Raw genomic sequence first — 18,593 nt, 5'->3', positions numbered from 1 at the left:
GTGATTATTTATTTATTCTTTATGAGTTAGCGGACAGTTTTGTGTGGTTTTCCGAGTCTGTGCGTTTCAGTGTATGCACTATTTATTTCTAAACATATACCCTTGCGTGTGTGTATGTTTAAGTTTGTGGTTATATAGTTTTTATGAGAGGCCGAACATTTGTAGTGTGTATTTTCTACATGTGATTATTTGTTACTCATTCTCATAATTTAGCACTCTGTGTAGGCGTGGGTGTTTTTGTTTATGTGATTATTTCTCTCTTATGTGATATTTTAGTTTATGCAACTAATTATTTAATAGGGGTTACCAAACACAAGTGTGTATAATTTAGCGTATGTGACTATTATTTCTCATGCGTTGGCAAACAGATGTATATGTGAATCAGTGTTAACTCTAAGGAAATTATGAGTGCGAAAGTGCTTCGCAGTCCAAAAAAAAAGTGCGAAAGTGCTTTTTCTGATTTTAACTAGTTAGGTGCCCTAGCTTTCGTTTAAACTCATTTCAAACAGCATAGATACTCGAAAAAGCGCTCCTTCCGTTAATATTGTGAATTGAAGTCTTTCCGTTAAGGGAGTTTCGTTTAAACTCTTGTTAAAAACAAGCGAATTCATCAAAGGACACCTGATAAGCACACTTGTCGGGAATAAAAGTTTCGTGCAATCAACCACCAGCACCACCAGCGTCAGTAAGGAAGCGCACTCCCGTCTGAACAGACAAGCCTTGCAAACTTGTTTCTTCCATCTAACAGACCCCGATTGATACATGCAGATATTAGTTACTACCGGCCATAGCTAGGGAGGGGGATCATTTGTACGAAACCCGGGCAAAATGACATCCCCATGACCCATCACCAATATCGCTTTAGTATAACACGCTTCCTCGTCCGAAAGAATATGCTTGAAAGTAGTCCGCCCTCTTCCCCTTTAAGAGATTGGTTAACGTCATGTTTCTCCGGCCAGTTTTTCTTTGGGAAATAACCCAAGATCACCATGAAAGTACCGCTGTTTTTATAGATAGAGTGACCTACTTTCTATCGAAGATTTTTTTTCCGAAATATTACGCAAGATCACTTTGAAATCCCTTTCATGAGCTAGCTTGGCCTAATTTATATTATACTGTCTCACGGATTACGCTAAGACATGTAATTTCCAAATATCGACTTGCATTGGTTTGCGTGCCAGTTAGTTCAAATCGGGTAGAAAACATCATATATTTGCAATTTTTTTTAGAAATGCCATTTACTTCCAGCATTCATAAATAACGCTCTCTCTAATGCTGCAGACCTAGTATGAAATATTCGCATCTCAACGCCACTTTCAATTACACTAATAGTAATGATGACACCAAAGAGTTTTCTTTTGCGAAGGTACAGGAAATACAACAGGGTGATTCTTGAAAAAAACATGAATGTAAAAAAGAAACGAATGACATGATGGTTGGTTCCCAAATAATTTTGAGTGTGACGCGAAATACCAATCCATTTGATAAATCTTTTTTAGTCGACCACGTGAACGCCGAAATCCTGGAAATTAAAGTTGAAAGAGAAGAACGCATTCTCACATAAATAATCGCGATATAACATCGTCCATGTGCACATATCTCACATGTAGCATCGGTTAGTTGTGCATGAAATGTAGAACTCTTATGTGTGTGCGTTTCAATTTCAATAAAATCAAATTCGTTTTTCCATGCACCATTACTTGTAATTTTAATATTAATTGCGTTCCGAGTTTGTAAAGTTTAGAAACCACTTGTATATACCATTACCACTATTTTGATTGGCTAAAGAAAGATAACACGTAACCCCTTTTCGGCAACATGGTATTCGTTTTATATCTGCTTTGAACAGAGAAAAAAACATGTGCCCTCTCAGTCAACTGATCACAATCGAAAATCGGTATTCATTTTTTTCGCGATTTCGGCAATCGTTATTATTAAGGGTTTTCGTCGACTGAAAAATAAACATCGTTCTGTTAATTATATATTTCAGGCCATGTTCTTTATATCCTGCCATAATTAGCAAATCTTTATTAAGCAGCCCATGATAATAAAATAGCTTTGCTTATCATTTGCTGCTGAATCTTGTGCTATCGCTTGTCAATTATAGCAGAGACGTAAGGAACATATTTAAAATTTTCCATGTTTATACATAAATTAGCGACGTTATCAGCGCCAACTAACAGAAAATAACTTATCATAAAACACAATTAAAATTCAGTCGGTAATAAATGGCGCTAAGGTGATGCCATACAGAACAAAAAGATTTGGTCGCGAGAGTTACCTTAGATGACTGTATAACGATGTTGTTTTATAAGCGGAAGGTAGAACAATCAAATTTAATAAAAAAAAACGGGGGTTACGACACCCGTAACACATCAAGTTCATTAGACATCTCTAAAGACTTCTAAGTTGGTTACTCGATTACTCTATACTATCAATATTACACTTATTACACCTGTTTGAGTATTCCGGACAATTTCGAATTTGAAATAAACGAAAACTCAACATATCATAATTAATACACAAAAGTAAAATAAACATTCATCGAAAAAGTTATTATTTAAGAACAACAACATAATCGTATAATTCCGCCCAAACCCCGATGTTCGCAAGTGAGATGATAAATAAATACTTTCCGTGTATTCGATAAATCAACTTCTGCAAACAGTCTTGGTGCAAAATATTTCCATCCAGTGATATGCTTACAAATATTCTCTGCGTTAATATCATAACCTCGCCTATAGGACTGGGCAAAATATTCGTATCGTTTCAATTCCATACTTTGCGCCAAAAAAGGTACCAACAAAGCTTCCTAATTTTAGAAGAGTCAAAATAAATAGACTATTCGAAATAAATATCCCAGATTTCAAACTCCGTATATTGGCAGCATGAATTAGATGTTTCATGTAGGAGCCGCACATACAATTGATTGTCGAAAATTAAAAGTTAAATTGACGTTCCGAGAGCCCACACATGGTATAACATGTACAGGCTATAACCAGAAAAAAATGTCATAATCCTTTTAATGTGCTTTCAATTAGCTCGTTAGTGATTCCTCCCATCCTTGTCCAAGTAATGTTTCGAAAATGTGAACCTTCCACTCAGCCATGCATGGCGGTGGAGTGTTGAAATCGTGAACAAGAGTATAACGTAAAATCAATCGTGAATTTCGATGTAACAACGCACACTGTCGCCGTCATGAATTGCGCCTATTAACATCGGAAATGATTAAATTCGTTATATTTTGAGTATTTTTGCACCAATAATTAGGGCGTGATTATCAAAATGGTGAATTTGCAAATTCCGTAAATAAAATTGTAACATTTTAGCTAGAATTATCACCGGGCAGGGGCGCAGCCAGGATTTTTTCAACGGGAGATTAGGGGGAAGTTAAAACATTACACCAAAACTGCAATTCGCGACGACGTAATGCGTTTATACCTAAAATGTAAGGTCGTTCACGGTGAAATTTCGCAGTTACGTGTAGCCCGCCTCTCTTTGCCCAACGATCCGAAGTCCTATTTTAAAACATCGACCATTTATCCGTAGTCAGCGGGCATCCGCATCTAGAAATGAAACATTAAAAATCGCGAAAATTAAATTTGGAGAGATCTATAACTCGCAGATGTCAGTAGTGTCATCATGGTTTATATGTACAAAAACACGCTCGCATGTAGCGACGATCAAAATCATGAAAATGTGAAACTATTACTTGAAAATTATTGTTAATGGTGTTAAATTTTTATTGCCATTCAATGATTATTTCATAATTTTGTCATAATCGAAGGCTGCAGTAAATTTTTTGTCGCCGCGATCGTGTTGTTAAACTATATTAAAGCATGTTTTTATTCACTAGCAAATATTAATTCTCACGTGACGGCGGACATCGTAGTTTGGTTTTTATATTTCGGATAGAATTGTGAATTCACATCGGCGAAGATTTTAAAGACAACTATTAATGAGCACATTCACAACGAAAATTGATTTTGTTCTGATTTTTATCTTCTGTGTAGGATTTGTATCAGTTCGTAAATTACCGTCCCGAGTTTAAGCGAACAATAATATTATTACTGACCCCGGGATGCGATATTTGTGAAGCAGATAGTTGACATTTCTATGCTTTTAATTTTAGATCGTGTCCGCGTTACTTTCGTATTAAATAATAATTGAAAAACTCCGCAAATTGGTTATCTCTTGAGTACTCAGTGTTAAGTATTTACGTATCTCAGCTTTGGGTTAAAACACTGATAGTAACTAAACACGTGAATAAATCAGCAATAATGGCATTTCGACATGGTCAAAATAATATTTCTCACCATTATCTCATGAAAGTTCCATAAAATACATTATTTACTTGTCTTACTTATCGACGTTTCTAAATTTACAAAAACGATGTTGACACGCTTTATACAAAATCGTTTCAAATTTATTGTTTCTACATGTTAGCGATAGCCGTCTGGTTAATTCTTACCCGTAACTCGTTGTGAAGTAATGTTAATAAATTGTGTTTTGCTTTCCAATGCGCGGTTAACCGCGGTTAAATTCGTTTCATGGTGAAGAAGGAAAATACGTTTTCCGGAATTGCAATTAACAATTACACATTTTTTATTTATCATTATCAGTACCGAATAAAAAAGATAACATATCGTGAAGACGAAAAAAGTCGTTGAAACTTGAGTTGAATTAGTTGCAATTAGCGCCTGATTAGGCACTCGAGCCCAATGTTTTTAGCATTAGTCGCATATGTAAAATATCCTTAAAGAAGTGCTGTTTATTAAAGTCATCTCGTCTTATGGCCACGCAGAAATGCCTTTATTGCCGAATTATTTAATCACAATTTTAAATCAACATTCAGGATTGGCACAATCTGAGATTTGCAGGTTTATCTGTAAATTAATACAGACACCATAAAAAATTATAAAAGTTAATTATCGTCTTAAATATCTGCATTCCGGCATCGATAATAATAATACCATTCGCTTAAAATTGGGACAGTAAATTTACAAACGTTGATAGGTAATATCAAGTCAACGCAAACGTTTATTTTGGTTTTGAAATTTGTCGTTAATGCCCTTAACAGCTGTTGCCGATGTGAACGCACGCGTAAGCCTGGATTGCCAAACCCAGTATATAGTCGCCAAAACGATTGCGGTGACAAAAACAATTAGCTATTATAACGAAATTAACCAGTAGAAAAGGCTTCCTTGCTAATTTTTCGACCGACGTTCTAGACTCCTGCTGTGCATAAAAAATATTCCTTATTCGTTAAAAATATTCAATTCGAAAAAATATTCGATTTTGCCCACCCCTACTCGCATATTAATGAGGAAATAGTTTAGATCGATTTTTGACCCTGGTCTGAGTTTGATTTATCGTGAATGACTAGACTAGCTAATACTGAATATCGCAAAATTCCGCGAAACGCCATTTGCTTTCAACATTCGTGGTTACAATAAAATGGCTGTTAAATGTTAATATGACGTATGTATTTTGTCAATTTGGCGATTTTGCAAATCTGTGAGATGCTGCTAAAAGTTTCTTCTAATTTAACAAACAATGGCCCAAGTTTACATTCCATTACTAAACAATGTCCTGTCCAGTATCAGAAATTTCTGAATGGCTCCAGTAAATTCACTAAGAAGTGAACACAGACGTGTCAAACCAGTACTAGAAAATCGTGTACTTTGGTCACAATTCATCGATGTCATTGACAGTCACATGACCACTCTCGTTTAGAGAAACCCACTGCCTTGCATTCGGACATCTGGTTTCAAAGACGCCGCCGAGCGTTTTCGCGGTCCAAGCGGAATCGGTGTGCTTGTATAATAATCATATTATAAACAAGAATTTTGCCATTAATACAAAAGCTTTATCTTCCATGTCTTCACCACATAGGTTAGAATTCCGGTAAATATCGTTATGATATGCAGAATTGAGTTACAAAAGTACTAGTGTGTTATTTATTTGTCAACTTGATACGCACACAAAAATATTTGTCAACTTTGAATTTTTATTCCATTCAAAATCGAAAAAAAGTGCTATTTCTCTTTAAAATCGGAAAAAAGTGCTATTTCGCAGTCCCTAAAAAAAGTTGCGAAAGTGCTCCGCAATTTTCGCAAAAAAGTGCGCTAATAGTGAACACTGATGTGAATATTATTTATCATTGGTGATCATACATAGTTTGTGTGTTTTAGTGCATGAGATTAGTTTCTTCATTTATGGTCTGTTCTATTTTGAAATAATTAATTGTAGGTTTGAAAGTTTTGCCCAACATCATAGGACCTGACCTGCCTGTAAAAGCAGTTTTCAAAAATATAATTTCTTAAAGTGCATCTTGCACATATAGATCAAACTTGATGTCTATATGGCAGCCCGATAATGTCTCTTATTGGAGGCCATTTAGTTAGCAATTAGACTAATAAAGCCATCCAGATTCATATCATGTCGACTTTATGGAAGCCACCTGTCATCTACCGAGGCTATTGTTTGATTGTAATCATGTTATGACTCAACCAATATATCGACATAGAATTTAGAAACTATAATACTCTAAAGAGCCTTTATTATGTAACACAATGAATGTGCTTACGAACATGCAAATTGACTAAAAACTAAAATTCATCTTCCCGAATACGCATGCCGTATATGCTCGTTTTACAGCCCGATCTTGATTAAGGGCCTGTTTGAATAGCCGCCCGTTTGAACAGAACATAAAAACAAATAAGGGCCGGTGCTTGAATAACCCCCCTCCCCCTTGTTTTTTTTAGTGGTAGAAAACAATAGGAAATAAGAAGCGCTTTTGTCACAACGCTGTTGAATTTTAAGCGCCGGTAGATAACACTCCCGCCTTAGGCGTCCAAGTACATAACAGATAGCATTGATTACGTAACACCAAACTGGGCGTCGCAAAACTTTTCTTCTTTTGCGGATTTGTACCTGCGGTGCGTAGAAAAAGTCAAAATTTTCGTTATTCTCGTTTAAATCATACTTGAGAACTGGAAATAACAATATATAAATTATTGTAACGATCAAAAATAACAAGCGCCTGTGCTTGAATAAGGGCCCGGTTAGTGAGTTGGTTGAAAAAAATATGGGCCCGGGCTACAAAACAAGCAAATACGGTACTGGTATATCTTTGCTCTATGAGCGAGATGTAAAAAGGGTTCTATGCTATAGACTCTCTGCAGTGGGCATATAATAAACCACAAATTGCAACACCGAGGAAATTGTTATGTTGGCGATGGCCGATGGCATACTTGACCATGTACTTTCTTGCTCGTCAAATTAGCACCAAACGCAAATAAAATTATCTGTAAGGGCTAAACCTAACCTGGCCGAAAAGCCCTGAATAAAAAGAATTTTCAAAGAACTTCGTAAATATAATATCTGAATATATATTTGATTTTTAGATTACAGAAATAACAAAATATTATAAACATCTCAACTTGTATTTACTCCCAAAAAAACAAGCCAGCTACAGCCAGTCAAATGACGATTAGGACCAGATATCCATTCCTGCGCATATCTATCCTGTACCTATGCCATATGATTTTTAGTGTTTTTGCAGTAGCATCCATCCATATCAATATACTGGAAGACACAACATAAACATTATTGATTGCTCAAGGCATAGAGCAGGGGTGAGCACAATTTTTTAGTATAAGAGCCGCATGCTGCAAGCCAGAACTTTAGAAGAGCCGCAGAATTTGTGAATTTATTATTAATAAAATACCATGAACAGAAAAGAAATTCACACAAGAGTCTAATAACAATAAATAGATAAACAAGGCAGCTATGCTCAAATATATGCACAATTTGAGCTCATTTAATTTGTGTTTCCTTATAGCAGATTTACGTGGGTAGTCTCGTAAGAAGTTTTCATGATTCTTTTCATGGTGCCGTTTAACATTGCCGTCTTTATTCCGACTTAGTAGCTTATGACAGATTAAGCACAAAGGTTTATTATCCTGACTGGTAAATTCGTATTGTTCTTCCCATTCTGACTTGACAACTCTGTTTTCATCTTCGTTCTTTCCTTTCTTAATTGAGGACATATCGCAGAGTATTAGACTGACTAACCGCAATCAAGCTGCAATACCACCGGCGCATCAATAAACATTGACCATTGTGACGAAAGATTTGCTGACTTGACTGACTTAAATTCAAAATTCCATGCTACAGCGATTTTCATACTAAAACATAATTTGTCTTAATCATTGACGAAAACTTCTTTACAACTTTTAATGAATTAAAAAGTTCACATTAAAGTTTTTCTCTTAGTTAAAATTTGGATAATAATTTATGTTAGCGAGAAGAGCCGCACAAAAAGTCGCGGTGTGCCCACCCCTGGCATAGAGCATGCCATTTCTTGAATATGAAGACCAGCTGGCTCAGAAATATTCCCACAAGTAATGGCTTATCGACTCTAAAGTGTGCGTACATATAGGTAGTGCTAAGGATGTTCATATACAATGCCGCATTGACTGTTTGATTCGCCCCCTTTTCTGTGTTTATACGTCAACGTCTGTGCAGAATCTGACACTGATATCTCTTAAACTCTGTCATTATATACGAAGACTGACATAAATAAAAAAAACAGCAAATTACTATTTTCCTGCTTATACGCGAGAAATTTCGTAAGATGAGTAAGCATATAGCAAACCACGCCCTGTAATCAGCACCAATCCAGGCCATATTTGGAATTAGCAAAAAAATGGATTCAAATGGATAATCGTAGTCTGTGGCCCGAAGCTGGTGATGGCACCAGGTTAGTCACAGCAAGAAAACAAAGGAAGAAATCCATATTCGAACAGCATTCTTGAACTACAATAGTATAGCATGGCACCTAGCAATTACGGTACGCACAAGAATATTTCCCATGGGATCCAAGTTGTGTTTAGCGACCTTGCAAATAGCCAAGCGTGTTTTGTTAGAAAGTATCTGATGAAAAGCATAGCTGAGGTCTGTGGAGCATTAGATGGAGTTTGGTATTTTTAATGGATAACAGAGCCATAGTTCAATTACGAACATCCCATATTTTCTCGCAGCAGAAGATTGAAGAAGGCTTGACATATATTATTTCTATCCCAAATTTGATTTCCCCAAAGTCCATTAGAAAAGTAGGTAGGTAGTGGGTAGGTGACTGAAATAAATTGAAAATTCTCTCAATTTGTAGTGGGTAGCCAAAGTATGGATGAGCCTTATTCAAATTGATTTAAATATTCATGATTGTTTTTCACACTTTTGCTTATAACAAGCCCTTATACAAGCAAACTAAAATGCAGACAAAAACCTTCAAACAGACAATATTAAAAAAAAGGAATTTCCATCAAATAAATTAGTATTCAAATGATCTCAATCCTCAAGTAATCTGTATTTATTGACTGTCTCGACCCATCTCCCGAGTCGCAGTATATTTCGTCTCCGGAACATCATTATTACGTTTGAGCTGGGCTGCAGCTTTGGCACCAATTGAGCTTTTTAAGTATGACTATGAAATATCAAATGCAGACAGAAGGACTAAAAACTATGATATAAGGGTTTCAGATTTTAAAACTAAATTTTATAATATATAAATTCAACTTGAAACTTCCATATAAAGTGCGAATAGTGCACCAACATAAATCTTTGTAGTGGTTTCCCTTATTAACTGGCTCAGAGATGAGTATCTTTCACTCCGAAGTGATTGCATGTGACGCACCACCATATGTCTATATAGTTTCAATGGCTCTTGGAATTTCAGTGGAAGCCAATAACTTCACTCAGAGATGAGTCTGCTTTAATTCTGAGTGAGTGCGTGCAGTGCACTACTTTCGCTTCAGAGCGAGTTTGACGTTGCCTCGAGCTTTTAAAATCTAACTGTGGCTTCGTAATTTGTAAAGTAGACTGCGTTTTGATTGGCTGATTCGCACGTCCATCCGTGTGTGACGTGTCTATGTTTAGGCCAATAACACCATAAATCGATAGGCGCTCTAGAAGTATGTGTACCAATATGGAGGTAACTACGGTAACTAAATTTGTTCGCCTTTTTACATAAGTTGTGTAAAGGGACTGAAACCTATGGGCAGGAGGTATATTCACTTGGCTAACACAGACAGTCTCCAAATTCCTAATATAACTAAAAGAGGGAAAAATGGAATAAAATTATGGCGTAAACCTAACCTGGTACACATACTACGGGAGTATCAATATTGAATTACCGTAATACATACACCAATACAAACATATTATTACACTAACCATAGATACAGTTGCATCTTGCTGTTGCACAATTGCGACATTTCCATTATGAATAACAATCTGTGTGTTGCCGGCCATCATCCTTGCATTTCCTCCTCCCACAGGGGGATTCCCTGATGAAGTTTTAGGCTGGTGTTGCAGGTTAACATATTGATGTTGTTGTAGGTAAATTCCATTATGATTCATATCAACCTTACTACTGGCTATATTCTTCTATTTATATTATTACACATAGCTGAAATAGCATAAAAAAAAATCAAAATAAATTTCATGTTAAACAAGTTAAACTTGCTGCATGAAAAAGCACAACAAAACATGCTCAAATACTTGGAGACGTAGGCCAGAATGAGGTAGTACTGGTATACCTTTCACAGCAGACTACCGGTAATGCACTCTTTGACTGGACTACCTAACGTGAACGCAGCACCACCACATGGAGCGTAATTTTCAATTTTGATGATGTCATTGCATACAAAATAGTACCCCATAAAGCTCGAAGAAATTTTTAAAATAAGTGATAATAGCATTCTAGCGAAAAATATCTCAAGAATCTTCAACCATTAAAAGTTCAATGCAATTGGTCCATTAGTCAAAGAGCAAAGCAAGAAAAGATGAAACTATAGGTAATCCTTGCCTAGATGCTCGCACAGGGCATTATTGGATTGAAAGTAAAAAAACACATTATAAAAATCATAGGAAAAATTTTGACGTGTACCAATATGAAGGTAACTAATTTTGTTTACCTACTTTACATCAAGTTGTGTAAAGGGACGGAAGGGTAGGGGGTATATTCACTTGGCTAACACAGGGAGACCCCGAACTCGTAATAAAACTAGATAGCATTCGGAGACCTCCGACTTATCGATCATCCGCATGTTCAATACTTTACTCGACAATGCTCCACATCGCAGACAGGGCATTGTTACACACACAATCGTTCGCATCGACGAAAGTTAGGGGATATCCCAAAACAGAAACTGCAGTTTCGATTCCTTTGCTCTGTCTCAATAGAGACACCGCGTGTCCCATCACTAATTAAATAATAACTCGCTAATTATACGACATAATTCATCCTAAATCAATAGGCTTATGGTCTGAGATATGATGAATGCACATGCCAAATTTGGATCAACCTCGCTTTCGTGAGATATCGCGTAACATACGAAAGTGTCTAACAGACAAACAAACACCTATCAACATACTTACCATACACCTATCAACATACTTACAAAAAATAACAAATGGACAAATTCATTGAAAAAACATGCAATATTTAACTGCAGTCGACGAGAGGCCGAAATCTGTACCCAAAATCGATGTAGATAAGCGTGTGCAGTCGATCCTTCTCCTTTCAAATTTTTGGAAAACTGAAAAAGTCGCAAATACCGCAAGCGATCGCTTTTTGCTAAAATTCCTGATTGTTTTTATCAGCGCGTTGTGTTATTTAGACCGTGAACATTTTAAGTTGGTGTTTATTCTTCATGAATCACAACAATTATTTCATGACAACGATAATAATTACTTTATTTTCGCCCAGAATTGAAATTCGCTGAGAGTTATTATACAATCAATCAATTAGGGCATAATTTTATTTCAATTTTCCTTATTTAAGTTTTTTTACGAGTTTGGGGACTAGCTAAATGACTCCTGTAGTATTTGTACCTGAAATTATGGCCTATCCCCTAACCTGGTACACACACTACGTTCCGGTGTTCGCCATCATGGTGCACATACTACGGGAGTACCAAAATAAATTTCATCTTCTTTAGTATTTATCACGATTTCATTGTTTCTGGCTACAAAACTAATCGCGAGTGGCCTTAATAATACTTATTACTTAAGTCGTCCAAAGACAGGTCGGATGTAGAAATGCTGTATGCCGAAATCTCTCGTAAGCTAGTTTCCATGCACGTTATCCAATAAAATGAATTTGTTTCTCATCCGCTTACTATTCAAATCAGGTAGTTCGCTATGCAAACCATACGCATAAAAATGTTTGGCACGCAAATGTGCTCATTATTCATAAACTGGCACACCCCTGCCCTAATCCAAATCTGGTACACATACTACGGGATTACCAAAATTTCTATATCAAAACTATACAAAGGATCCACTACAGAACATTACCCACCAATAGCGTTATTTACAAATTCTTGTCTTGGCAAGCGCATGCAAATACAAGGATCTAAATACGATTGCTCAAATTGGTAACGCAGTTTTGATTTAAGAAATATAATGAGCTGAGTTCTTCTGAACTTTCAAAACCTGTCCTTCCAAAAAAGTTTTCAGTCGCCAAACTGACTGTGAGCCAGACTCTCACTAGTTCGTTGTCAGTGTACCTTGCAAAAACTTCAGCTCTGTGGAATTCACTGCTTTGTAGTTGTATTGACCTGAACTTCTTCTAGTCTCGCGCCGATTGGCATTTATTTCAAGTAATGCTATTCTATAGTTCTTTATAGTGTCAGTAGCAATTGACACTTCAGTACCCAGCCGCCTGTAACTTGACTTGAGAATCACTCTCCTTCACTTTCAAGTAAGTGTGAGTGATTTTGCTTCCAGCAAATTCTTCATGGTAATGGTAACTATATAAGCATATCCTTCCAACTAACACAACCAATCTTCATTCCTGCAATGCAACCTCCCTTCCTAGCAACAGCGTGCTTATCTCAAACTCACAATTACTGCCATAAAATGCCAAGTCTACGTGTGATGAAATTCCGTAATATATTGACAGTCATCATGTCAGTGCAAAGCAACATCTGTAAAACAAACACACTCGCCCTATTTCAACATCTATGAGCAAATAATTGAGATCATTATGTACACATAAAGTGTTTTCATGAGTTCACAAAAGAGAGCATTGTGTACATATAAGCCCTTAGTGATTACGTCAAGAGACAATAAATTGCTGACAACGAAAAACACAAAAGGCACAGAACAAAGATAAATAGTTTCTCCTAACAATATAAAGCACATTCTTCAAATTTTACAAGCATCAATCCATCTCAATCAAACAAGAGCTGTCCAATATGAATTTCAGGCTCAGTGGCATAGCGGTTGAACTGTTGAACTTATTTATTAACTGTGCTTGCGTCACAAAATAATTTATAGAGTTCAAATCTCAATAGTTTTTTTTTTCACAATGCTGGAAGAACATAATGAATAGAATAGAGTGAAAAATAGTATTTCGGAGGTGAACAATAACCTCAAAAACAATAATGGCTATCGAGCAGAAATACTCTATATGGCAAGTGCAGTTTTAAGTATTCTGTGGCGTCTGCAGCTGCTGCAAAAGTATGGCGGTATTTCCATACCATGGCTGCTACGGCCAAACCTATGGCGACTGACTTTTTAGCTGCCACAAACCAATGTCGAGCTGCCGTTACCGCGGCAGCAAATTGAAAACCAATGGCAGGTAAAATGTTGCTGCCGTAACCGCGGCATGTGGGCCGTAAAGATAGGGCTGTCCCTTATGGTGACAAATATTGAGTAAGTTGGAACGTTTTTCTTATGGATACAGTTTTGATGGATTTGGGGTTAGGGTTAGGGTTTAAGTAGATATAATTTCACATGATCAATTAAAATATGATACATTAATTTGTGAATATACCGTTAATACTGATTACTGAATAGCGCTATAAAACCATGGCAAGAGCTGCTGCGGTTCGTTCGTGGCAGGCGCTGCCATGAATTGGTAAGAACTGCGCCTCCTATATGAAGTCTAAAACAATAGAAAAATAAAAATTGTAATATAGGGTTTCTAGTGTTTTTAGACGGTTTTCCAATGTTTTTAAGCGTTAGCCAATGCTAAGCCAAATAATTCTGGTACTTCCAGGTAGTCACCCAGGATGCAATAAAATAGTTGGTTGCCGCTGAATCATGTCATAAGTGGTTTCCTAAGTTATATTCAAACAAAAGGATGTCGCGATAATAATACGAGAATATCGGTCAGAGACCAAAGACTTATCGATCGAAAGTTAGGGGATCCCCAAAACAGCCCTCTTACTCCATAGTGACACCTTGTGTCCCATCACTAATTAATTAATAACTCGCTAATTATACAACATAATTCATCCAAAATCAATAGGCTTCTGGTCCGAGATATGATGAATGCACATGCAAATTTTGGAGCAGATTCAACCACGGCTTCGTGAGATATCGCGAGCATCTAATAGACAGACAGACAGACAGACAAAGATGACAGACAAATTGGACTTCCTGACCTAACTAACCCCTTTCAGACCTACCCCACTTTCTATTAAAACACAATACATTGGACAAAAGTGAAATAATCCTAATTTTTCCTGAAATTGAAGATTATCTGATTGGACAATTTTAGATTGACCTTTTCACACCTGATACTAATTCACAATCAAACGCTAAATCAATGAATATGGAATATTGAAATAAATTTGATAAAATAAACAAATACTAAAATATATTTATTATTCCTTATTAAGTCAGGGTTAACTAATTTGATCTACATTTCTAAGTTAAATTTACTCTTTATTGAACTTCAATTAAAAAACGAGGGAAAATAGTTGGTTACCACTCAACCATTACTAAATAAGCAACATAATCCTGCTTTAGATGTAAAAACTTAAGACTTTCTGAGGCTGTGGAATAGGTTAAATAAAGCATTACAATAAATTACAACTATTTGATATCGCTCCAGCAACTCGGTAAGTAAAAAATTCAGAACACTTATCGAGAATACTGTTTTGTATATTTCTCCTTAAGACTCAGACCTGCAATCCGATAGTTACCGCTCAACCATGTGATAAGTGGTTTCCTGAGTACATAATCCTATTTCAGATGTGAAATGTTATACTTTAATAAGCAAACCTTTTAAAAAAATCAACAGTGGTTCAACACATGATAACATTCGAAAAATAAAAATTAGCCTAATTTATTAGACTATTAAAAATTGAAAAAATTCTGTTATTTGATTTCCTGTTTCATAATTCTATTTGAGAAGTCAAACCTTATACTTCCATAGGCGCAGCTTATAAGCACCAACAGAGCGTTCAAACACATAAATATATGTCTCTGTATATGTATACCATATAGGTTTCAAATTAAAGAAGTATTTGTAGCTTCCTGTATACTAGTGGCAGCTTGCCTGAAGCCTTGCTGTAAGTACCAATTTATCTATGTTGCACTTGAATTTTCCCTCGTCTCTGTTGCACTTTAAGGACAATTAAAAACATTCTGATTTTCGTTTTCCCCACAAAACAGTGGCCTAATGCCTTGCTTTGTGTCAAAACCTGACACATCATTATTTTTGTATTTAGCTATTCGGAAATGGACCACTGTAATAATATACAGGCAACGCTTTCTGTTACCATCACAGCCTCTCACTTCCTGATGCCGTGATCATTAGCACACAAATGAAATATGTATCAATCATTTGTCCACCTCTATGAATATAAATTAGAACATTTTTGGAATATTTACATTTCAAATGTCACAGCTTCAAATTTAGCAGCTATCCGGATATGAACGTCCCACGATAATAACAGAGGTAATGCTGTCATCACAGCCTCTCACTTCCTAGCGCAAGCATACATAACAACCCTCTCATAATGCAACATGTCCATTTATCATTAAACGCCAGAGAGTGTGTGCTATAATTAGCCACAAATGCAGATCGATATAGACTGGATAGACTCATGCATAATATAATGTAGTGTAGATCCTGACGCCCATTTATCTACCGGTATATGAAATTATATTTTTATACCAAGGGTGCTGCGATATTGCGTATTATTAAACTGAAAGTCCTTTCCCTTTTTAACTTGTTATTTGAGTTGCTGTTCCAAATTCCTAGTATTCTCTCAACAAAATTGCTCTGAAAAATTTGTTTTTGATTTTTATCATGTCTGTTCTGGCAGGTTACAACCTCGTCATTCCTCAAATCCATGTGTCTGAAACAAATAACTCGCTAATTATTCTAATAAACAAAATGAATTGGTAACCAGACGAGAGGCCATTGTTAGCCATATGGACAGCTGTCTTATCGGTTTCCTTTTCCCCAGAATGAATATGTAAATCCTCTTCTATTCTCCATGCAAAAAAATAATAATTCACCACCATACAGTATGACGAGTTATACAATGCTCAAAAAAGGTAATATGATAGATAGGCTTCATGCTCATTCAATTTTCCGTCACAGTGACAAGTGATTGACATGCTCAAACCAAGGGAATATGATATGGATTCCCATTTTACCAGGAAAAATAGCCTTAAAAAATTTCAGTGTGGTTTGAAATTGTATATAGTTTCTTTCTAAGCAAAAGAAAATTCATATGCCTTTGCTGTAAGATGATGCCAAAGTAATATGATTCAGATTTCCCACTATTCTATCAACCAAACTATTCTTAGAAATTTGTTTCCAAATTGAGATTGTGCGGTGTTGTGGATTCTATGCGAAAAAAATTACTCTTATATATTTTTATAATGTTATTTTTATGCTAACAAAATATATGTCACACTCACACGGTGAGTTGAGATGAAGATTCTAATAAGATAAATAAACTGTTTATAGAAATGAGAATCCCAGAAACAATTCAATTTGATGCAAGGTTTTACAAGGTACATGCTAGATTAAAATATTCAAAACATGATACATGGGAAAATGAACGATTAGACATCTGAACATTTCAGTCGACAGTGTTTAAATTAAAACAGGAAATGCTCCGCAATTTGATGGGCCATAATTTGCTAATGCACTGCCAGTTATGCAGCATTTTTCATTACAGCGAGAAGATGTGATAATACAGAGCATCTGTTCTAAAATTCTAATGCTGTAAATTTCAGACGGATCAGGAATCGTTGAAGTGTAAATTGTAGGAATAATCTTAACTTAATAAACATAAAACAAGTGCTGCTATTCTTACTTATTTTTCTCAACAAAATTTCATTGGTTTTGGCAACCTCTCACTTATGCATTATTTCCAATTCTTTTCCTGTTAGAATCCCCTCATCTTAATAGAGAAGTGTCAGAGTTCATGAATTTATATTGTTTGAAAGTAATTAAATACCTAGATTTGCCTCTATTATTTGACTTGTTACACTTTCATAAAGATCTTTTTTTAGGGGTATTAAACTGACGTATTTGGGTTCCTTGAGGGTCCGATGCACGAAAGAGCTTGAAAACCACTTCTCTAGACATAAGAAACCGTGTCCGAAAAAATTGGCCACAGAAAATTTCGCCGCAATCTTTTTTAAATAAAAAGGTACTCAACCTAACTGTTCTATCACAAATACTTGTTTTACAACAAAATCATCTTGTGGCAATTTTTCCTATGCTTCAAAACTTCCTGTGGCTAACCAAGGATTTTCAAGCCTGTATATCAGGTGCGATGAATTAATAACTAGCCTATTGTAGCGAACTACAACAATTTTTCATAAAACCAGATTTTAAATGAAATGAAACAACTTGATGAAACTCATAAAAAAATAGCTGACCATATTTATGACCCATCAAGGCGAAGTAATTGGCACAACTATCTAAAACCATACTTGAATAGTATAACTGAATAACAACCTCGCCAATGACAATTTCAAAAATTTCAACTCATAGAAAATTTTTAAACATTCTCAATGGCAGGCAATTTCTCAAAATAGGGCTTTCGCAATATACGGTAACTGATTGGCTATATGGGAAACCATGAATGCAAATTATTTATAGAAACAATAGAAAGCAAGATTCAAAAAATCCCATCAGAAAGTGAATACAAATATTTTCTGTTAGTCATATGCAATGAAAAATACCATCACATAATAATAAGATAGCTTTACACGTCAGTCAAATTTCATCTCGTGAGCTGGAATTGAACATGCCCATATATGGCGTCTTCATACATTGACACATAGATAGATAACACATATACCATAAATATCCTGAATAGACACAATTTTTCTACAATAGGAATGGCACGCTATTGGCACTCCCGAAGTATGTGAACCAAGATGGGGGACACCGGAACGTAGTATGTGCACAAGGTTAGGGTTAGGCCATAAGTTTACTCCAATTTGCATTATTTTAGTTCTATTGGAAGTTCCAGGACTAGCCAAGTGACTCCCGTATTTGTAGTTGGAATTATTGCCTAACCCTAACCTGGTACACATACTACTTACCAGAGTCCGCCATCTTAGTTCATATACTTCGGGAGTACCCAAAATTTCATACCGTCACACACAAAGCTACTAACCAGAGTTTGGTACTGCCTACACTATTTATTATACTGTAGGTGAAATGGTGGCCACTGGGAATATTCAATTATTTTCAATAGAAGGAAATAGTCTTAAATAGAAGTTGAACAATATAACCAATGAATCACCCATGCAGC

The 18,593-nt window shown here is 35.8% G+C and overlaps 1 protein-coding gene across 2 annotated transcripts in view; it reads right to left on the bottom strand.

Moving 5' to 3' along the window:
* LOC120334029 (uncharacterized) overlaps positions 1–10,473 on the bottom strand; it is a 29,222-nt gene extending 18,749 nt beyond the window's left edge. For both annotated transcript variants that reach the window (XM_039401471.2, XM_039401472.2), the window contains exon 1: positions 10,240–10,473. In XM_039401471.2, coding sequence (XP_039257405.2) covers positions 10,240–10,425 — 186 coding nt within the window. In that variant the 5' untranslated portion in view covers positions 10,426–10,473. The remainder of the gene's footprint in view (positions 1–10,239) is intronic.
* Between the last annotated feature and the right edge of the window lie 8,120 nt (positions 10,474–18,593).

The sequence above is a fragment of the Styela clava genome, chromosome 15, assembly GCF_964204865.1.
Source record: "Styela clava chromosome 15, kaStyClav1.hap1.2, whole genome shotgun sequence".
Lineage (NCBI taxonomy): Eukaryota > Metazoa > Chordata > Ascidiacea > Stolidobranchia > Styelidae > Styela > Styela clava.
The sequence above is the reverse complement of the archived record's forward strand: the minus strand, read 5'-3'. Positions and strand labels throughout refer to the sequence as shown.